This window comes from Eubalaena glacialis, chromosome 4, assembly GCF_028564815.1.
Source record: "Eubalaena glacialis isolate mEubGla1 chromosome 4, mEubGla1.1.hap2.+ XY, whole genome shotgun sequence".
NCBI lineage: Eukaryota > Metazoa > Chordata > Mammalia > Artiodactyla > Balaenidae > Eubalaena > Eubalaena glacialis.
The window spans coordinates 66,232,305-66,256,559 of NC_083719.1; the positions used below are offsets into that span (position 1 = coordinate 66,232,305).

The window sequence follows — 24,255 nt, forward strand, 5'->3', positions numbered from 1 at the left end:
TTTGTGCTATGCTTGAGTTATACTTCAATTATAAGGTATGGTGGCTATATAATTATAATTGTCATTTAAAAGCTTATTTTAGTTATAATAATTCTAATTTTAATAGTAAGGATATTATAGTTATTAGTAAATCATTGTGTTTCAGTACTTTATCTACCAAATGAGGAAAGCCTGTGTTCCTTTTAGAATTCCTTAACTATAATAAAATTGTATTACACTGTTTTATTTTGTAGTGCCCTCTAATAGAGGAATTAAGATATTTTTATAAGTCTTACCTTTATGCAAAAGTACTCAAGTTTGACATGTGACATTATTATTTATAATTTATAGTAATAAATTATTAGTTTTTGATAAAGGAGTAATGACTGTTACCAGGTTTATCTGTTTTTTAAAACCCTATATTTTTCTTAGATATTACAAAAATTTTTCTCTTTCTTCACAAGTAGCTTGTGTCAGTTATTTGATTTTAACATCAGTACTAACAGAAACTAGAGTTAAGAATCTTCATGTAGGGACTTCCCTGGCGGTCCAGTGGTTAAGACTCTGCGCTTCCACTGCAGGGGGCACGGGTTCGATCCCTGGTCAGGGAACTAAGATCCTGCATGCATGCCACATGGCCAAAAACAAAAAAAAGAGTCTTCATGTATAATTTCTTTCCTTATTCTGAGGATAGTGACTTAAATTAGGTAGTAGCAAACAGATGGTAGTATGCTTATATGGTATTTATGTTGTTTTCTTTTCTGCTAGGAGGTGGGAGAAAGACTTACCACTTAAAAAGAATTATTCTTAGGTTATATGTTGATTTATATGATAAGCTTTAGTAAGAAAGTAGGAAGTTGCCCAGTAGTTTCGTTCATTGTATTTATATCTGGTAAATGCGCTATATTTAAATCTTACACTTTTTTCCCCTCAGAAGAAAATACGTGTATTTAAAACTGGGACACTCAATCTTGATATTCTCCCCCAAAGCTAATCATGTTTTCCTTTCATTCTAGTTCAGACTTGGTTCCTTCAACCTAGAGAAAGTTGCAAACCCATCTGAGGTCATTAGAGAACTTATTTGTCATTGCCTGGACACCATTGCAGAAAACCAAGCCAAAAATGAGCACCTGCAGAAAGAAAATGAAAGGCTTCTGAGAGACTGGAATGATGTCCAAGGACGGTGTGTGCATAATGTGCTTGTATCATAAAAACACTAAGCTCTTTATATCATTGTAGCTATAAGTTAATGATTTATACATTTATAATATATGTAGACTAGCATATATTTAAAATGAAATCTATCATTAATTATACCTTTACTTAATGTGATTAAACTAAATTATTGGTCATTATTGTACATTTTATGAGTACATTAACACTTTTAGGTCCTTAATATTTGGTGGCACCAGCAAATTAATAACAATAAGGAGTAATTGGACAATGAGAATCAGAACCCATTAATATTAATCAAAGTTTAGGAAGTTGATATTTATAAGGATTAATTGACTTCAAATTGTAAGATTAATAATGAATAAAAAAGGCATGAAATATAAATAAACATAGTTGATTCCTTATTCGGAATCTTTTTATGAATGGCATCTATTTCAAGTGAAGTTTGTGTTTTGGTTCCTGATAAAGACTTATTTTTGCTGAGTGATTGAAAATTCATGCTATCAGCATTTTAAAAAGACGTAATTGTTACAACTGGATAAGGCATTTGAAAGCTTTTATTTTCCTGATTTTGCTCCTTATCTTTTAAACGATGAAGAAGAAAGTGACCTATCTTCTCAATTATGCATTTTTCTCAACTATATCATAATCTAGGCTGGTCCAGAGTGTAGCCTGTATTATTCTATTATGTAAAAGATGTTTGAAGGAAATAAAATATATGTTGTGAATATTTGTATCTCTATAAAGATATATAAATATAATATGCATGCATTTGTATATATATACATTGCAACATTTGAAATAATTATGTAGAATATATAAAATAATAATTATTATTATTACATCCAGTATATAAAGTAGATTTTTTATCTTTCATTCAAACCAGTTGCTCTAAAACATAAGAACATTTATCCAATTTAGGGTCTTTTTAGGGCACTCACTAAGATTGTTCTTTATGGACATTAGTAAGTATATGGGGGAGTGCATGAAAAACGTGACGGGTTTTATCATCATCAATATATGTATGTGAAAATGAGGTTGACTAGAGGAAATTGTTTCTATACATTTACTTATATTTATTAATTAATGCAAGGCATCAACTTAACAGCTATCACCTAAAACTTGGTTCTATTTGGCTCTCATTTATTATATTAATAAAGTATCTTGTTTTCTTTTAGTTCTGAATTAATTTTTTATCTCCAATTATATAAAGTAATTAGACCAAATCAAAATTATATAAATGTTAGGAAACCATACAGAAAAATAATTTAGCGTTTCTCTTTAACTTTCTCTTTAAAATTCATGTTCCTATGAACTAATATCAAATATTTGTTCTAGAAAGCATGTTTGGGGCTCATATCAGTAGTTTGGGTGTGTTTTTCTATTTTATATACAAAATAAATCAAATGAAAGGAGACGTACTCTGGTCGTGATAAGCCATTTTATTAAAAACTCAAAATACCCTCAGGATGATTGGAAATTTGATTCACAAATTGCCCACAAAAATGCAGACTGGGTACTTGGTACTTGAGCAAATTGCTTTAAAATGTCTGCCAGAGGTTGAAAGAGGTATTATCTCATCAGTATTCAACACCACTGCCATAGGATGGAAAGCAGCAGGGAACAAAGATGAGACTGGAGACAAATATACCTTGTGCTGTAAAACAGCATATGAGGGTATATATAATATGTGCCCCACGGATGCTTGATTTGCTCTTTCTGAATTACCCAGAAAATTCTTTTGTGTTATTGTGGCAAAAAGTTACCTATTTGATCAAAAGCATAGCCATGTAGCTTATCACCAGTCTTATTATGTTCCAGCTATTCTTTTTTTTTTTGTAAATACTGGATCACATATCTTCTTCAGGAATTGAAGATGTGTGCCCTTGGAGTGGCCCTTCAAACAGAGGAAACAAAATCCACTCCAGAGAATTCTAGGCTCTTGGTTGTATTCTAGATGTTGGATTAGTAGATTTATCTATTTTCCAAATTTGGTTTTCTTTCGTATCACAGAGAAAGTGGCCATTTTAAAGAGCTGTAAATACACCTTGGTCGTGGCCAAGCAGTATTTCCTGAAGTGTTCCGTCTCCAGAGCCTTAGTACACTGGGAAATGAGCAAAGGATTTACAGCTCCTGCTTCCATAAGGCAGTAGTACTGATCAAGAGTCTTTAGAGAGATTAGAAATAGGATACAAACATACTGAGTTAGGTAACTGACCACATAGATAGTAGAGTCGAGGTCATCTCAGTAGGCCTGGTCACAGTTCAGTTTCCTGTGCTGCTTCTCATTAGTCTTATATCAGTGTCCATTCGTGATCCAATCATTTCTTCCTTATCATTGTTCAAGACTATGTGTGCCTGGGAGAGTGGGGGTGTGGGGCACAAAATAGGTGCTGAGAATTCCCTTAGAAGCTATGGTAGATAGGTCTGAAATATATTTAATACACAATAGGATATTATATGAGCAAAGAGCAATCATACACATGTGTGCTTATACCATGGAAAAGGTTTATGATGTGTTGAGGTGAAATGTGAATTTCCAAAAATATGAAGAGTATCTCATTTTTTTGTAAAATATGTCTTTAGCTAGAGAGTATCTAGAAGGAGAAAATTAAATGATAATAGTGTGTGTCTGGAATTGTGGATTAAATTTTCCTTTACTTCTTGGGAGTATTTTTTGCATATATTTTTGTATTTAAATATGTATCATTATTATAATCAGAGCCAAATCTAAAGCTATTTCCATTTGGGATGGCAGTGGAGAATAAATAAGGTTTGAGTAAGGAGTGAGGAATTACAGTAAGAGTAAAAAGAATGAGATTTAACGTGTAGACTTTTAACATATATATTTGCTGTTATTCTTTTATTTGCTATTTAATAATTGCAGTCTTAGCTCCATTTTAAACAAGTGACATTACTGGATTAATTTAATTCTGTATAGTTTAGATAAAGGAGAAGACATTAGAAATATTGTATGTAAATCCTTAGTTCATTAGCTATATTTATTTCACTGGTTTTTCCTATTTAGTTTCAAATAACAACTCTCAAGTTCCACGTTACTGAATAGGTCTTTTGTTTGCACTCAGACATCAAGTTAGAAACTCTCTAGCTTTACTCTGAGTTATAGTTATTAAACCTATAATTGAAGGCAGTTTTCAGCATTTTGAATTGGGTTGACACTCATGGAATCATTAGAATAGAAGAGACCTTGAAAGCTCTTCTACTTCATCTCTCTGCCTTCAAGCTAGGATCACATTATAGCCAGATGAATTTAGTCCAATTTTTAAAGACCTCAAGAGATATCTTCAACTCCCGTTGGTAGCCCATTACATTGTTTAAGAACAGTCACAGGCAGAAAATTCTTCCTTCCATCTATTGGTAATCTGAGTCCTTCATGGTGTACTGAAGGCCATTTCCTCTTGTTCTGTCATCAGAAAGGATGAGGAACAGCTGTTTACCATCTTCTTCGGTACTTAAAGGCTTATTAAATCTCTTTACCACTGCTTGCTTTTCCATTTCTTTTTTAGCATTCTTTGTCCTCTGAACTCTATGTAGATTTTCTTTTGCTGCACAACCCTGACCTGGATATAAATTTGATCAGAGCTGTAAATACAAGGATTACTGCACTGTTTCTAAGTACCACATGTTCACATTTACATATATATTGTTTTATTTGGGGTTATCATTTACTCTTTTATTTTGGATGTTATTTCTCCATGAAATTACCTTGTTTCTGCTCTCATTTTTGTTTTTTTTAATGTTTTTTTTAAAATTAATTTATTTATTTACTTTATTTATTTATTTTTGGCTGCGTTGGGTCTTCCTTGCTGCCTGCGTGCTTTCTCTAGTTGCAGCAAGTGGGGGCTACTCTTCGTTGCGGTGCGTGGGCTTCTCATTGTGTTGGCTTTTCTTGTTGCGGAGCACAGGCTCTAGGCACGCGGGCTTCCGTAGTTGTGGCTCGCGGGCTCTAGAGCGCAGGGTCAGTAGTTGTGGCGCACAGGCTTCGTTGCTCTGTGGCATGTGGGAACTTCCCGGACCAGGTCTTGAACCCTTGTCCCCTGCATTGGCAGGCGTATTCTTAACCACTGCGCCACCAGGGAAGCCCCTTTGTTGTTTTTTTGACATTTATTCTTAAATTCTTTGTTTTCCCATCCAGAAATATTTTATTTTGAATATTCAGTGTTTTCCATATTTAGTTTTTACTCTTTTAGTTTTTTTTTTTTTTTTAAGTACTGTCCTTTGGTCCCGAGTTCCTAGATACCTCAGTCCTAGGCTGCTGATTAAACTTTATTGTTCTGTTGTCCCAGTCACTGTTAAAAGGATAAAACATCATTAGGCCTTTCCTGTTTGATGTTATTTATGGTTTCATCAGGTTTGAGCTTTGCTTTGGAGATGATCCTTGGACTAGCTGTGGTCTGATCTGGTTGTATGTAAGTTCTCCTTTAGTATTGCTAAACTTAGCAATGAATCCCATATGTCTCACTAATACCTGTTCAGTTCTTGAGGTGGAGGTTGGCAGGAGGCAAGTATCAATAATATGGAAGGCATAGTAACATCATAATGCTGTAAGGGAGAAATGTCATTACAAATGTGATGGGAGGATGGTATGTACCTGTTAGTTACTGAATATTATATAAAAAGAGTTCTCTGAATTTGTTAATAATTAATAATCAAGAGTAAATTCATATCCTGAAACTATTCACAATAATACTATTTCCTAGCCAACTCCCACTCCCCAGCTTTGTCTAGGAAGTGTTATTCAGTTTAATGATTAGAGGTTTGGTTGTAACAAAATCCTAAAGCTTTGCTAAAACCAAGCAAGGTTAACTCACAGAATGCCATTCATTCTACTGAGTTTGCTTTCCTATCACAGAAATGTTGTTACCTTTGACAATGTAGCCGTGACACTATCTATTCAGATTAATAATATTCTTTAGACAAAAAAGATATGATATTTCATTTTGATATCTATTTTCATTTTTAATTCATGAGTTATACCAAATGTTAATTTTAATAAAGGTTTGGAAATTTGCTTGATAGTTGGTAAGTACACATAATCTTTCAATCAAGAATTATTGAAGTGATTTATATGGAAATTAAATATGCCTTTAAATCAGATAAGTTACTAATTGGTTACTATTATGGTTTTACATATTGAATTATTATACAAGATTTTTATTGTAAATTTTTATAACTGATTTTTACTTTGTATATGTTTAAAGTATTTTATTATTGTACACTCAGGTGTATGTTCTAGTTACCTTCTCAACATTTGTTATTGTGTTACATTGAAAATAGTACAAGAAAATAAGAATATAATGTTTACAAACACTTTGCATCTGAAATATAAATGCAGTAACATGTCCCAGCTTAAAATAAGCCATCAATATTGGCAGCTTCTCCTCAACTTTGGCTCTATTTTTTTCCCACACCTTTTGGAGTACTTTCTCAGAGAGCTTTGCTTGATGATATATTAATATTTATATTAATATTTATCACAGTTTTTTTGCAAGTGGATAAACAATTTTTTAATTAAAGTTAAGCCTGTATAAAATGTTCAGCAAGTACAGATGAGTAAGAAATTAAAAATCCTCTATCCTTAGCCTACCCTTGAAGGTAATTAATTTTTAGAATTTCTATTTTCATTCTTTTGGTGATTTGCTACATATACTTATTCACTCTACTTCTTAATGTTCTGAAATTTAAGATTTACTTGTTTGCTCCCTGCTATAAGATGAGGAATTTTGATCACTTCCCCTGGTCTTGTTTTTCTCCCCTGAACCACATCCCAGGTTTCGTTTTAATTTTACTTTCATGCATCTTTTGGTCACATTTATTTATTTTAAAATCCATTAGCCTTTTAGGCAATGTAATTGATTCCCTCTTTACAAAATATAAGTATTAAGCATCGCTACGCTCTTTCATTTATTTTCTTCCTTTCTATGCCTAAACTCTTTTAGCTGTACCATTATGTGCATCACTTAAATATCACAATTTTTTAGAAGCTTGAAGAAGATGAAAAATATTACTGTTACAATAGTGAATAGCTATTAAAGGAGTGAAAAATATAATATTCAGAATCACTGGTTTTCCATTTCTTTATAAGATGTCCATATTAACTTGCTCACTTCATTCATTTATCTGATAAATAACTATTCAACATCTGTTGAATGCCAAACACTACGCTAGGCACAGAGGATAAAGCAGCCAATAAAACATACATGCTCTCTGCCCTTACGGAGTTCACAGCCTTGGCAATGACTATGGTATAAGACTGCTGTAATTGGTCCCAGAAAATATAATGCCATATGTTCCCTTTCATCCCATGAGAGGCCCTAATTCTTTGCATTTCTAGCTAGGTAGTCTCTTGAAAGTATAAGGGCATGTATATCAAATTTTGACATTTTTGTTTCTTATTATTTCACTGAAAAATATATATATTTAAATAATATATATAATGAAAATACTAGAATACCTGTATAGAACAACAAGTATAATTAACAGTATGGTAAAGAGAAAACCAGGCAGAGCTAAACTACTTTTAAAAGAATATATTACATGAAATAATTTATATTTGAATCTTTAAAATAGAGGTTTATTCATGGTGTGTGTGTATGCACATATCAAGTATACACAACCTCTGCTAGTTTGCCTTCTTTATTTTATATGTATCTGAGAGATTAAAAGTAGTACAGTCTTTTGTTAGCTCATTTGAACACTGTAGGAAGAATTATAAATGATAGAGAATTTTATGTTTTGTCTTATATATCTAAATTTTAAAATGTATAGTGTTTCACATTTGCTGTTTCATTAATCTCCTTGGAAATTTCAAGTTGGATAAATATATGTGTGTGTGTATGTGTGTGTGTGTTTGCTGGGTTATAAGATACAACTGGGTATGTCATGTTCTTGTTGTGGAGCAGTTCATAATCTATTTGGGGAGAACAGATTAGGTAAATCACTTAATCACAAAACAAGATCCTGGTTGCTGTTATAGTAATATTAACAAAGTACAAGAAACATAGGCTATAGTTACTTGTTTGAAATTTCTCCCACAAATATGTTCTTTTGGAAATAAACCATAGATGTGAATAAGTTATTACATTTAGGCATTTAGATGTCTTAAAAGCTTTTTTGCTATCAGTTTCCAATTTCTATCCTTTTCTCAGTATGTAAACTACAAACGCTAATGAACAATAAGTTCGAATTATTTGTTTACCTATATAAAACTTTAAATCAATGAAAACATGTTAAAATGATTTTAATTGTATTTTTCTTGAAAAATTTTCTTGAAATTGTCTTCAGTATTAGATTGAATAATGCTAAAACAAAACCTGCATGATTTATTTATTTGTTTATTTATATTTTAGATTTGAAAAATATGTGAGTGCTAAGGAAGCTTTGGAGACTGATCTTTATAAACGGTTCATTCTGGTGCTGAATGAGAAGAAAGCAAAGATCAGAAGCTTACATAAATTGTTAAATGAAGTTCAAGAACTGGAAAAGAACATCGAACATAAAAGGTATTTTGACCTTTCTGTTTTGGGATGGCAGATGCAGACATTTTAGTGGAATTTCTTCCCAAACTTAATGAAAGTTAGATGCCAACTTTTTAGTAATATGAGATCATTTGATAGTCTGGGGTTGGATGCTCTGGTTGTTAGATGCAGTGGACTGGAGAATTCTCAACATGATCTCTCCCATGTCTGCCCAACTGTCACACCTAGACTTAAATCATAAAACTGGCATGAGAGTTACCTAAATAATATTAGTTTAATTCTTAGGCATCACTAAGAAATATATTAATTAAAAACTTTCATCTTCTGCAGAACCATAGAGTTGGGCACACATTTGTAATCTCGATGTCTAAGCAATGCTTAATTTTAGAATCAAGTGGCTCTAAATGTGAATATGTACTTGATTTTTAAGGAAGAATCATAGGTGACTTATGACTGGTATGGCTTGGAGAATTATAATAATATTGGGCATTAGCTGATATAGATCTGGGTCTCTTACCCTGAATCTGAGAGAAAGCACAAATTTACTAATGGCATAATATAAAGAATATAACGTTTGATGTCAGATGATCCTAGTTCAAGTGTTGATCTGGTACTGATAGATAGTATCTTTGGGCAAGTCCTTAAACTCTCTGTGCCTTACTTGGATATCTTCGTAATAAGAATAAAGGTTCCCATCTCAGAATTTTGGGGAGACCAAATGAAAGGCAGAACTGCTTTGAGATCAGTAAAGTACTGATGACTCTGTGACCCACAGAAGGTAATTTAGAAGAATAGTATTGTGATTTGATAGATAAATAATAAATGATAATAAACTGACTCAAGAATTAATTATAGTGAGCACTAAACCACATTTATATAAGGTAAAAGAGAAACTTGTTCTTAAGAGAGTTAACATATAGTCTTTAAAGTGCTTTCATCTTAATTATATATATTTCAATATATATTTGTTTAATTATAATGTTTTTCCAGGGATATTTTCTATAATTACTTACTGGTGAATTTGATACCTAGCCAGGAATGAACCAATAATTTATAAGTCTACCTCTCTCTGTTTCTAGGGAAACTCCAACATGTTCTGAAATGACTACTGACAGAGATGCAATCTATGATGAAAGTACTGATGAGGAAAGTGAAATCCCACCTAATCCCTCTGTGTTAAGTCCAGGTAAAGTAAATACATTTATTTCCTTTGTTGAACATCTCACTTGGGCTTATTATTTATTACTTATTATGATAATAAACCTTAAAGAAAAATATTATGAAAATAATTTTTTCTACACACATTCTTTAGGGTTTTTAGTCTAAAACCACAACTACTTAATGTTAAAAATTAATATTTATTATAAAATGCAGCAACTCGTTGGCAACAACAAAACAAGCAAGCATGCACATGTATATACATACACACACACATATACATCAAGGTATACTATTCCTTATTAAACGAAGATGCATAAGCGATAAGCAAGATATGTCTTCTTGTCAAATATGTACCAGGAACTCTTCTATGCAGTAGAGAGCAAAACACAAAAATTTCCTCTTTCGTGGAGTTTAAATTCTAGCCAGGGAAACAGACAATAGCAAGATGAGTAAATTAAAGTATGTGAGTGATAAATGCTGAGGAGAAAAATAAACCAGGGAAGGATGATAAAAAATGTCAGGGTGGGAATAGGGATGAGGGCTGTGATTTTAGCTAAGGCACCAGAAAAAACCTCGGTGAAAAGGTGATAAGTCTACCTGTGGGAAGAGCGTGCCAAGCAGAAAAAGCAGTTAAGTACAAACGCTCTGACGTGGGAGTTTGCCTGATGTGTTCAAGCAATAGCATGGAGAGCAGTATGCATAAAGTGGAAAGATGAAGATAGGGAGTATTAGGAGATGAGGTCAAAGAGGCCAGATCATGTATAAGGGTCTTCTAGGCCATTGTATGGATTTCAGTTTTCAATTTGAGTGATACTGGAAACTGTTATAGAATTTTAACTAGTCAAGTGACACGATCTGACTTAAGTTTTAACAGGATTAATCTGTTGTGTTGAGAATATAGGATGATAAGTGCAGAAGATATAACAGACAGAAAGCTAGTTCAACAGTGAGTGAAGGATGAGAGGGCCTTAGACCAGAGTGAAAGCAGTGAAGGTGGTAAACAAAGGGCAGATTCTAGAAATGTTTAGAGGCAGCAGGATTTGCTGATGAAGTGGGTAGGGGTCATCAGAGAAAGACAGCGGTGATGGTAAGCTTTTTGGAATGAACTATTGAAAGATGCAGTTGACCTAGCAAGGTGGGGGAGACTGCGAGGGGAAGGGCTGGAACTCAGTTTTGGAAGCATTAATTCTGAGATATTGAGTAGAGAGATGGATATACAAATTTGGACTTTGGGGGAGGGCTCCTGCTGACAAATAAGATGGTATTTAGAGCTGGCTGAGATCTCAAGGGAGTTTGAGAAGACCGAAAAGAGCAGTGGTCCAGGGACTCAGCCCTAATACACTTGAGTGCGCAGAGGTCAGGAAGATGAGGAGACCAATGCAGAAGACTGAGGGAGCAGCAAATATTGTAGGTGTGGTATCCTGAAAGCCAAGTCAGCAAAGTGTTTCAAGGAGGAGACTGTGATCAGCTGAGTTGAATGCTGCAAATTGGTCAAGGAAGATGAGGATGAGCACTGACTGCTGTATTTAGCAATACAAATGTTACTGCGGCTCTTAATAAAACATTTTCAGTGGAATGGTGGGGAATAGAACAGGAGGCTCAAAAGGAATGAGAAGAGAGAATTGGAGAAGAGATAGCAAATATAAGCAACGCTTTTAACAAGTTTTACTGTAAAAAAAAAGGAAAAACCCAGGTCAAGAGCTGGAGGGGGAAGTGAGGTCAAGAGGGTTTTTTTTTCTCTTAGATGAGAGAAATAATGCCATGTTTGCATACTGATGGGCGTACATAAGGAGAGAGAGAAAAAAATGTCCAGGCAGTAGACAGAGGTAAGAATTGCTAAAATACTGTCTCTAAGTAGATAAGATGGTATCAGATGCACAAACGGCAGGATTCATTTAGCTAGGAGCATGGGCACTTCCCCTAATGACAGGAAAGAAGGTAGAATAAATGAAGAAAGACACAGGAAAGTGTCTAATTGCATTCATGGAAACGTTCTGGTGTTGCTTAAATTAGTTGATTGATTAATCTGATTCTAATTAGATTTGAATTGGGTCAGTCACACACAGACTCTCATTTTGCATATGAGAGTAAAATTTCATTTGGAGGCTATGCTTGGTTAACATTTGTGGCCCATTTAAAATGAAATGTTTTTAAAATAATCAGATGTAATTGAAAGTGCACAAAGAAAGAGAATCTGTACTCTTTCCAATTTGAACATTCTGAATTTTTATTAAACACAATGGCCTTTGATTTTGTTCCCTATTCAGACTATCTCACGAAACTTTGATGTAAATGAAAATTATTTTTGAAGAGAAAGTATACGGTTAAACATGGGTATATGAGAATGGGGTCCTTTATGTGTTGTCTCTTTTAAGCAAAGCTTTACGTTATAATTGTACTCTTTTAAATTTGGCAAAATTTCTCTTCAAAAATGTTTAGGTCATTGCGTATTTTTTCTATATTTTACATGGAATTTTTTCTTTAACTCATATCTAGTTCACAGCATATTTGACCATAGGTCTCTGATTCTAATTTTTTTTTTTGCATTTAACTTGCTTTTGACAAGTTTTCTATGTCAAGAATTAAGAGCATTTTTATTAGAAGTTTTAACTGTTCTTTTCTCTCTGCTTCAGCAAGAAGTGTTCATGAAACTGGTTTGCTAAAGGAAAAAAAAGTGAATCTTAGATCTAAAGTGCTTAATTTTGCATTAAGCACTAGATTCCATAGATCTGAGGAAAAATATTATATATGTTAAACAACAAAATCAGCATCATAATTTACCAGATTCCATAATCTATTCTTTTATGGCAGCAAAATATATTCTAAGTCCATGAGATTTTTTTTTTTTTTAATCACAGTTTAGTCTTTTGGTATTTTATATATTACTACTATGTGTTTGGGGTACAACAGTGAGAATTTCTTCCTTATTCTGCTGTCTTGACAATAGCTTCTTAGAGTACAAGTAAATACATGAACTTATTTTAGATACTGCAGGTTCATGTGTGCTTTCTGTACAATAAAAACTAGAGGAAAACAAATCGATGGGATTTAATACATTTATCTTTCAGAAAGCCATTTCTTTAAATGGCTAGATCTGTAACTTGATAGTAATTTTTATTATGTAAATATATTTTCATCATTAATTATTAAAATCACCAGATTTCCTCATGAGTTGTTTAAATTATTACCTCATTCCTGCATGATCAAGAGGTTTAGTGAGCCCAGAATCATTTAGTGGTTCCACAATATTCACTCAAGTAAAAGATTTGAATGAATATTGTGGAACCACTAAACAATTTTTATGCATATACCCAGAAGTAGGGAAGGGATATTGTAGTTTGTAGGAAACCGATAGGTAACATTTTTATGAATAAGCAATCTGTTTTATTACTTTTTTCCTCCAAAGTTTTTAAATTTCCCTCATCGTTAGGATTGTTGAGGAAATAACTAATGACAAGTAGTTCAATCCAATAAGTGACATCATGTTCATATGTACTACACCATATTTAAAGGTTTAAGAAAAACCTTTAAAATATTCACTAACAGTTTATTAGCTAAAAGTAGATCTCTGAAGTATTCTAAAACTTGAACATCACAGTCGATACCACCCCACGACTATGTTTTATGTTTTTCTCTAGTAAGATTTGCTTTCTGTATGTCTTAATTTCCAGAATTTCTAGAGAGGTAGCAGTTGTTTTACAGACTTTATTTCCTAAACTGTGACTGCATACTAAAGCCCTAGAGTTCATAGATATTCACTTTGTTTCAGATTAAGATTATGATAGATAAACTAGTTGCTGTGTTCCCTATTTATAGCTCAATTCCTGGATTACAAAGGAGGATGGGTCACTTTCATTCTCATCTAGTTGGTATTAACTCCTTGTGGCTTTAAGGATTTCCTGGTTAGTCTGGACTCCTCCTACCTCCAAAGTTGTTTTTGTTTTTTAATTCAATGGAAATTTATTGGGTTATTATAGATATTATTAAACAACCTTCTCTACAGGAAATCTTCTGTTTCTTTAGTTACAATTCAGGGTAATACCTGAGGTCCATCGCTGTGGAGAAACTTCAAGTTGAACTAGGTCCACTGAATAACAGAACCTCACCAAAATATACAGAGATATAAGTGTAATTGGTATAGCATTTTAGTGACAAAAGGCTACTAAGCAGCAGTGCATTCAAGTGGCCTTTCATTTGCCCCAACAATAGCTGATCTAACCTAAGAAATAACTTAGGGTTATGCAGATTTTTATATTGTTTCATAACCATTTTGATACTGCAATAAAAGTAGAATTATGTGAAAACAATTTTTAAATGTATATGAATGTTCTAAGAATTTTGGCAATTATTACAAAGCATTTCTTAGTCTTAACAGAATTCAAAATGCTTGTGAATATTTAGGGGAAAATTGGGTTTATTTTATAGAAATAGGATCTTTATGTGAAGCATTTTGAAAACATATGGTTAATTGGCTCCTACTTAGCCACCACAAGAGGACTTATTTTAACGTGTCATTAATTATTTTTAATATTATTTAAAATTATTTTAATGAATAACCAGTATTTTAAAATTATAGTTATTTCTATTAGAAATTGACAAATTTATAACATTTAGAGAACAATTAAATCAGCCTTACCAAAAGTTCAAATAAGAAATATACTTATTCTAGAATATTTTAGCCTTCTTAGCTTCATATTAAAGGTACACAACCACTAAAAACAGATAAAATAAGCTTTCTTACCAATTTTCTGCATAATTATTAGCCTGAGATTTAGCACATTAGTTTAATTAGTCCTCCTTCTTAACCAACAGGAAGGTCCCTGTATAACTGCTATCAGTAATTCAGGCTTCTCTTAGTTGGTAGGCTTCCTGAAAGGAAGGGTAATTATAGAATAGCCTTTTTGAATGTAAATGAATGGCCATGTCAAACAGTTGATGAATACTGATATAGTAGCTTTTAAAAATAGAACAGAATCCAAAATTTCCAAGTATCAAAGAGCTCGTTGCTTTGAACACTGAATGTCTACTCACAGAGGGGATAACAGCATGTCCTGCCAAAGAGATTACTCAGAATTCAGCTTTAGAATCACAGACTATGCCCTTAATATTATCCAACTTGTTTATTATAGACACATTTGTTTATAAATTCTAAGTAAAAAGCTTGATTTAGTAGAACCTATCACAAAACTGGAAAAGCAATTTGAGTGTATTTCCTAGCGATCATGGGCTCTTATATATAAGCAACTTTGCAGAGGAACAATGGCATATTATTTGAGAAATCTAGATCTAATATAGTTCTAGATCTTCTAGTACAAGCCCATCATTTTTCAGATGAGGAAACAGAGGCCTAGAAATGTTAAGTACATTACTGTTGGCCACACAGGAGAAAAGAATGAGAAAGTATTTGCCTTCTGTAACAATAGATTGCCCACATTTGCACATTTCTTTTTGAGGTATTGTAAAAACCCTTGGGACTTTGCTAGCACTAAAGAGACTGCCACTGATGCAGTAGAATAATGAGAACATTTTTTTCTTCTAAAGAGAAGAGAGATCCTATTTATACATAAATTTTCCATAGAGGTAGTCAGTATCATCAGATTAAACAAGCTAGGCTTTATGATGTAAAGCTTGTGGAGAAAATTCCAGAATGTACATATTTCTATTGAGGTCATCCCTCTGTATTTTTTTTTAATTGAGATATAATTGACATATAACATTGTGTAAGGTGTACAATGTGTTGATTTGGTACACTTATAATTGCAATGTGATTACCACCGAAGAGTTAGCTAACACCTCTATCACATCACATATTTATCATTTCTTTTTTGTGGTGAGAACAATTAAGATCTAGTCTCTTAGCAACTTTGAAATTTATAATACAGTATTATTGACTGTAATCACTCTGCTGTGCATTAGATCTGCAGGACTTATTGATCTACTAGTTGCAAGTTTGTACCCTTAAACAACAACTCCCCAATTTCCCCACCCCCAGCCGCCAGTAACGATCATTCCACTCTGTCTTTATGAGTTCGGCTTTTTTAGATTCCACATATAAGTGAGATCATACAGTATTTGTCTTTCTCTGTCTGACTTACCTCACTCCCTGTGTATATTAATTGCTTTAGATTTTGACTTAGTATTTTATTTACCTGAGAACTCTCAAATGTACCAAGGGTATTTAGCAAATTTGTGATAACTTCTCTATACCCCACTATTAAAATATAACTTTGATATAACCTCCTAGGCAACTATTTCTACATTTTTGTTTGTTCTTGGAGAGACAAAAATAAATTCTGTTAAGAATATTTATCTCCGGCTATGGGTGATGAGAAGGTTGGCAGAATCTCTCCTCCAGAAGTAATTATATATCTAAAATTACCAAAAAAGAAATAAACATATACTTCATTGCTCTGGAAATGAGCAAAAAGCAAACAGCAATATTAGAAGTATTTATGCTTAAAAAAATTACTGAAATTCAGGTAAGAATTGGGAGTCTATGGAGTTCTTTTTCTTTTTTGTTTTTGTTTTTGTTTTTGTTTTTAACATCTTTATTGAAGTACAATTGCTTTACAGTGGTGTGTTAGTTTCTGCTTTATAAAAAAGTGAATCAGTTATACATATACATATGTTCCCATATCTCTTCCCTCTTGGTCTCCCTCCCTCCCACCCTCCCTATCCCACCCCTCTAGGTGGTCACAAAGCACTGAGCTGATCTCCCTGTGCTATGCGGCTGCTTCCCACTAGTATTTATTTTACATTTGGTAGTGTATATATGTCCATGCCACTCTCTCACTTTGCCCCAGCTACCCTCGTTGCTGTTGCCCCATCCTCTGTTTCCTGAACTTGATAGGTATGGAAGTTCTGTCAGGACCTGGGAGGCCATGAGGACTGGAAACTGTTACGCCTGGACCAAATAGGTCTCACTTAATTATCAGTGGAAGGTGATACCCACATCCAACAGTGTTGTTGGTGGCAGTAACGATCTTGCCAACAGTGGCTAAGTGGGTTGGGCCAGTGAATCTAAATAAGGTGAGGTTAGCCTGCTGTGTGGCTACATTTATACCATCTTTCTCCAAGTATGTATGACTAGGATTTTACAGAGTATGGCGACTTGACATAAGTAGTCATCTACATGATGTTTCAATGAGTAATACATATGTGAGAAAAAAGTATGTGGTCATTTATTTAACTTAAACAATTTTTTTCTTTCCTGCATAATCTCTCCTAGTCTTTAATATGTTAAAGTGCATAATGATGAAGGATAGAATGTATTGTGAAACAGATCTCAAAATTATAAGACCTTAGGAACTTTTAAAATGGGCTTTATTATTCTATGGAACCCAAGTGAGAAACCCTGCTTTATATGGTTTTGACTTGTGTATGAATTAGGTGAGAAAAAGGGAAGTATCTAAAGAAAATAAATATTTTCCCATATTTCTGTATGTCCCAGTTTTAAGAGGACATGTACTAAACATGAGCAGAAGACCATGTAAATAAGGTTATAGTCTCAAAGTGTAGCGTAACCCATGAGAATCATATTAAACCTCAGAACATGCAGTGACTTGCAGGAATTCTGAGAATAGTTTAAAAATGTTATTTTACCATTCTTGTGGTAAGAAGCCTGATCTGAGACTGGACTTAGGACAAATGTTGGTTGATATAATTAATGTTAATAAGTGACAGAAACACTACATAAATGCTTTTTAATTTGTTCAATCCAAAGTGAGTTCTTAAGTGAGTTCTTAGTGAGTTTTTTGTTTGGTTTTTATAAATTTATTTATTTATTTATTTTTGGCTGTGTTGGGTCTTTGTTGCTGTGCGCGGGCTTTCTCTAGTTGCGGTGAGTGGGGGCTACTCTTCGTTGCAGTGCGTGGGCTTGTCACTGTCGTGGCTTCTCTTGTTGCGGAGCACAGGCTCTAGGTGCGCAGGCTTCAGTAGTTGTGGCACGTGGGCTCAGTAGTTGTGGCGCACGGGCTTAGTTGCTCCGCGGCATGTGGGATCTTCCCGGGCCAGGGCTCAAACCCGTGTCCCCTGCATTGGCAGGCGGATTCTTAACCACTGCGCCACCAGGGAAGCCCAACCTCTGGTTCTTAAAGAATGTTTAGTGGGGAGATCTTTGAGCCCTTTGGAATTATATGTAAAATTATATGTATGTATGCATGTATTAGTTTGCTAAGGCTGCTGTAACAAAGTACCACAAACTAGGTAGCTTATACAATAGAAATAAATTGTCTTAAAGTTCTGGAGACTAGAAGTCTGAAATCAAGATGTCAACAGGGTTGGTTCCTTCTGAGGGCCATGAGAGAGAAGGATCTATTCCAAAATTCTCTCCTTGGCTTGTCAATGGCCATCTTCTCCCTGTGTCTCTTCACATCATCTTCCCTCTATGTATACCTGTGTCCAAATTTCTTCTTTTAATAAGAACACCAGTCATTGGATTAGGGCCCACACAGATGAGCTCATGACTTTATTACCTCTAAATGCTCTATCTCCAAGTGAGGTCACATTCTTAGGTACTGGGGATTAGGACTCTAAAATATCTTTCTTGGGGGGGATACAATTCAACTCATAACAATGGAAATGTACGTTTTTCTGGAGCAAGGACCCAAACTTTTTATCTTTTCAATGGGGACCATGTTCCAAAAAAGATTCAGAACCATTGACCTAGGAGAATGGTGTTTAAACCAGAAAAGATGGAATAAGACTCGTTAAAAGGAAACTTAAACTTAGAATAAATGAGAAATTGAGACGAAAAAAAGAGAAAATAGCAGTGTTCAGACAGAAGCTAAGTCACCATCTATTAATACATTGGACTGGAGGTTTGTCTAGAGCTGCGTTGTTCAATAAAATAGCCATCAGTCACATGAAGCTTTCGAACAGTGGAAATGTGGCTAGTCCAAATTGCAATGTGCTGTAAGGATAAACCACACAATGGATTTCAAAAATTTAGTATGAAAAAAGAATGTAACATGTCTAATAAATTTTGATATTAATTATATATTAAAATAATATTTTAGATATATTTAGTTAAATATAATATTACTATTAACTTCATCTGCTTCTTTTTTACTTTTTAAAATAAGGCTAATAAGAAATTTAAAAGTCTCTATGTGACTCACATCGTATCTCTATTTTACACACGTAAGATCTATTTGATCTTAATGTTTAGAAACCTTCCATCTCAGACTGATTCTGTGGTTCTAGAATAGATTTAGAATATTGTGAAAAAGAAATCAAATTTTACTACCAAGTCTTTATGAAGCTCTTAATGTAAGTCATGAGACCTTTGGGTGGGTGTAGATGATTGTGGGTGTAATTGAGTATTGTTAACACCTAATCAACGCAAAAGGTGTTACACTGTTTTTTGGATTCATTGTAGTAAAACAGATGTCAGAAATCTGTTTTACTACATTTATCAATTTGACCAAGAAAAATGAAGCTAAACATTTTCACTGGCGCTGTAAAACTGCAAACCCCTGTTAAGACAAAGGGGTGTAATGCATCAACAATCTCTAAATCAGCTGAATGTCTATACTGTAATATGTAGGATTCTCGTCTCTCTGTGATTGTGACAGGGATCTCTACCACAGACAGCACATCTGGTTCCTTTAGCCATTTCATCAGTATCACCTATAAGCCATATTTAAGATCAAAAGGATAGAGAAGGTTACCAGTGATGAGGTTCTGTAATGTTGCCAGCCCACCAGCATTGACACTGATATTTGCTGCAACTTAACTCTGAGGGCCTGGGGATGTGTGAAGGATGGATATCAGCAGGCTTGCTAAGCAGAGTCTGAATGCATGATGCAGTGAAAGAGAACAGTAGGGTAGGCAAAAGAAAGACTCAAACTGAGACCCTAAGTGCCAAATTCAAGCCTTGTAAAGCTCAAGAATGCTGAGAAGTAGTAGCTGCAAATATATACCTATTGGCACTCAGGATTTTGTGGGGAGAGGGGAAGGGTTATAATTTGGGGGATGACAGGACAAAAAAAAACTTAAGGTACTTTCAAGCACAATGACTAGCTATACTAACAACCATATTTTTTAAAAAAATTAAATGCATAACTTGGACTAAGTCAGAGGTTGTAAACTGTTGATCCTTGTTACAATCTAGGTCACATACTTTGTTTTTCCTCGGTGATATCAATGTTTCAAATAATAAATTTGAATGCATTTAAACAGGGCATAGGTTTCCTTGTTTTCTGTAGTCCTCAACACATCTCTTAGATCTGGTTTACTTCATTCATTGATATCACTTGCATGATTTCTGGAAGTATGTGAGTGTGTGACCCCTGGAAGTTGATGGTTATACTGACAATGAAGACTATCACAGTAGTTCTTCTATCTATCATAACTATCATGTCATTACTACTACTACTACTACTACTACTATCACCACTTCAACCACCACTACCATTACTACATCTACTTCTATTACTATTACCGTTCTGTTATGGTTCCACTACCATTATTACTGGTAACATCATCACCACCACCACAACGACTACAGACTCATAGTTATTATACTCATAGCACTTATAAATGGGTGCCAGAGTCTATTCTAGGTTTCTTAGATGCATTGTTTCATTTACATCTAATAACAATCCTACAAAGTATGTACTGTGATTATGACCATTTTACAGCTGAGAGAACTGAGGCACAGAAAGATTAGAGAACTTGCCCAATGTAACAAGCCAATGTAAGTTATGGAGCTGAGGTTCTAACACAGGCATCTAACCACAGAGCTCATCTCTAAGAACGCTTCCTGTGCTAAAATTCTTCATGTTCATTAAATAGAACACTCTAATTTATTAAAATCTTAGAGTTCTGTATGATTTCATATTTTAAATTCAAGTATATTTGATGCCTTCATTTTTATAAAATAATTTAAGGCTCCTAAAAAAGGAAGCATGGAATATTTGGCCTCCTTCTTACTTAATAGAGTGGCACACATTCTACTAGAAAAGCTATAGCTTGGTGACATTAATGCACCATTAAGATGAATGGGAATGTTCATGTCTCTTTTGGAAGTTGTGTTATGATTTGATGGCAAAGCAAATAAGGCAGGCGAATGGTGATTTATACTCAGTCCTTGATTAAAAGCCTTGGGTAAAGAGGTGCTAAATAAATATTAAGTAACACTATCAAATGTCCATATGGACATTAAAAAATATAGATTTATAGTTTTAAGTATAGACTTATTCTATATGCTGTTTATATATTATTTGGTGGATAGAAATTTAGAATTGTTTTATCTTTCTGGTGAATTGACTTTTTCTTATCATTATGAAATATCTCTCCTTATGTCTAGTAATGTTTCTTTCCTTAAAGTTGTCTTTGTCTGATAATAGTATAGCTATAACTTTCTTTTCCTTGCTGTTTACAATGGTTTATCTTTTTTCATGTTTTTCCATTTTTTTCAACCTTTCATATATTTAAAATTTGTCATTTGTTAGCAATATATAGTTGTTTTTTAAATCTACCCAGATAATCTTTGTCTTTTAAATTGGTTTGTTTACTCCCTTTATAGTTCAAGTAGTTACTTATATATTTAGATTTAGATCTACTAAGACACTATTTGTTTATTTTTATTATTTAAACTTCCTTCCTTGTTAATTGTGCATTAACTTGTTAATTATGCATTCTTGTATCTTTTTTTTTTTTGTATCTTTGTCTTAGTGGTTACTCTAGAGATGGCAACATACATCTCTGACCTATTACATTCTAGTGTAAATTTAACTTTCATACTTCCTAGATAATGCTAGGACTTAGGGCACTTTAACCACTTAGCCCCATCACTATTTTGCATTATTGTAACATATATTTGAATTTGTCATATATTCTAGACCTCATAAAGTATTATTATTGTAGCTTTGAAAAGTTAATATTCATTTATGTTTATCCATATCTTCACCTTTTACTTTGTTCTTTATTCTTTTCTATGCTTTATGTTTTCATTCCAGATTATTTTTCTTCAACTTAGAGAATTGCCTTTAATATTTCTTTTAGTGTACTTCAGATTTTGACAAATTCTCTTGGTTTTGGTTTTTGTGAAAGCCTTCAGTTTTTTAAGGAATTTTTGCTGGTATGAATTTCTAGGTTGACAGTTGATTTTCCTTCAGCACTTTGAAGATGCCGCTCCATTGTCTTCTGGCTTCTTTTGCTCCTTGTAACGAGTCAGCTCTTAGTCATATTGATGCTCCTATGAAGTTAACATCTTTTTTTTATTCTTGCTGATTTTATCCTGTGGCTCTGGTGTTTAGCAAGTTTTCTCCGATGTACCTAATTGTGGTCTTTGTATTTTTCCTGCTTGAAGTCGTAGAGCTTCTTGAATTGGTAGCTTGGCATCTTTTGTCAGTTTTAGAAAATTATTGGCTGGTAATTTTTCAGATATTGACCCTATCCTGTTCTTTCCCTTCTCCCGTTCTGAGAATACGATTACACTGATATTAGAGTTTTCCACATGTTAGAGTTTTCACCATGTTTCACACATTTCTTATGTTCTTTTCCATAATTTCAATCCTTTCAGATTTCTGTGCTCCAGCCTAAATATTTTCAACTGATCCACTTTTGTTTATTAATATTTCCAATATTTGTTAATTTGTTCTTTACTTATCTCCCTTTTATATCAGGAATCAATTAGGGAGGTATTTTAATCTACTATGAAGATACATTTCTCTCCATTAGGTTGTTAGCTGTTCGAAGGTGGTGGTCCCTCATGGCACCTAGTTCATTCAGTGTCTTGCAACTAAAAGGAATGTAGTAATTTTTTAAAAATAATTTATTTAGTAAATTCAATTATGTGTATGCCCCATATTGTTTTACTGAAGAAAGATGTATGCAATGTACTTTGAAAGTGTTTTTTCTCCATTGATGATATAAAAGTGCCCAAACTAGTAGTAAGCATGTTGTAGTCATATACTAAATGGGTTTGTAGTAAACTGTTCATATAATTAAGAAGTAATTGTCTTAAATTATCTATATGGTTTTCTCTGGTTAATACTGTGCTCTGTGGCATGCATTTTCAAGATTGTTGTCTAAAGACAGATATTAGCTCGTTTTCCAGTTGGGATGATTTCAGCTGCAAGTATTACAATGACTCAGTTTTAGGTAGCAACAAGGAGTTTATTATCTCACATAGCAAGTTTGAACATAAAGAATTTCCATGGTTGGATAATTCAGTATGTCCACACCGTCATCAAGAACTCAAGTTCTTTTTATCTTTCTACTCTATTCTCTTCAGGCTTTTTCTTTCATGTGGTAAAATACAAGACGGCTGTCATTGCTCCAGCATATCTATCATATGTTTATGTACATTTCTTCTCAGGGCTTCTTAAAGAATTGCCACAAACCCTTTTCTGAAACCATCACTTGTAGGGAGAATGACATACCTTCAATGATTGGCTTAACTAGTCAAGCCTTCATCCCTAAGGCTCCCCTGTGGAAAGTGAACAAAAAGCGTATCTGTAATCAGAAAAGAAGGGATGGTGGAATGGCTGTTGGCTAGATGTGGAAAAAAGCAAAACTAAGAGTCATCTCCTGAAAAAGTTATATTTTCCATGCCACTGTCAGGAATCCTTCATGCTTGGTGAAGTGGATTGGTCAAGGAATTTCCTAGGAAAGAAACTGGGTATCTATATTTTACAACTGTGTACTTTATTAAAAAGTTCTTTATTTAATCTCAGTTCTGTGATCACTGAAATAATGTACAACAGTTTTTACAATGAAGTATGTCTGTTGTTCATAATTTTGAATGTATGTGGTAGACCAAACATTGGTTTCATGTTGAATCTCATTGTGATACTACTTTTAGATATGTCATCTTGATTATAAATTACTTGAGAGCAAAAACCAGGTACTTTTCTGCCTCCAAAGTTTTGAAAGATTTTTATTGTTGTTTTATTTTTCATTTATGGCATGTAAACTTTGTTGGGTAACTTCCTTCATTAAGAAAAAGAAAAAAATGTTCAGAACTGAAGTGCCCTAGATGCTGATTTTTCAGGTCATCAGTTTTGGCTACATTCTCTTCCATGAGGCCTTTTATGATATTCTGCTTTTTCCTTTACCTTAAACATTTACAGTCTCTTTTTTTGATTAAGATGTATTTAGGCACCATACACCTTACCATCCCTATATTAGCAATATGGGATTTATGTGTGTCAATAATAGCCAAATACTGGCAATTCTGTGTGTTTCAACCAAATATTACAGCTCCCTTGGTGCAGAAAAACAGAGAACAGCTTGATTTGCAGAGGATTTGTCAAGTGCAAATTAGCACCTTAACTGAATCCCAGCAAAAGATAATTAAAATCAACAGAAACAACTACAGAATTTAAACACTATTGTTCATCCTTTCCATGTCTCTTGATATAATGCTCCACTGTTTATCATTGGAGGTGGGCTTTATGGTATTGGGGGGGAACTGGGAATGGTGTTGCAATGT

At 33.7% G+C, this 24,255-nt stretch overlaps 1 protein-coding gene across 3 annotated transcripts in view; it reads left to right on the forward strand.

Moving 5' to 3' along the window:
* The window catches only part of XRCC4 (X-ray repair cross complementing 4), a 276,249-nt gene that overhangs the window by 124,663 nt on the left and 127,331 nt on the right, over nt 1–24,255 (forward strand). For all 3 annotated transcript variants that reach the window (XM_061187973.1, XM_061187976.1, XM_061187975.1), the window contains exons 4-6: nt 996–1,162; nt 8,523–8,675; nt 9,731–9,837. In XM_061187973.1, coding sequence (XP_061043956.1) covers nt 996–1,162; nt 8,523–8,675; nt 9,731–9,837 — 427 coding nt within the window. The remainder of the gene's footprint in view (nt 1–995; nt 1,163–8,522; nt 8,676–9,730; nt 9,838–24,255) is intronic.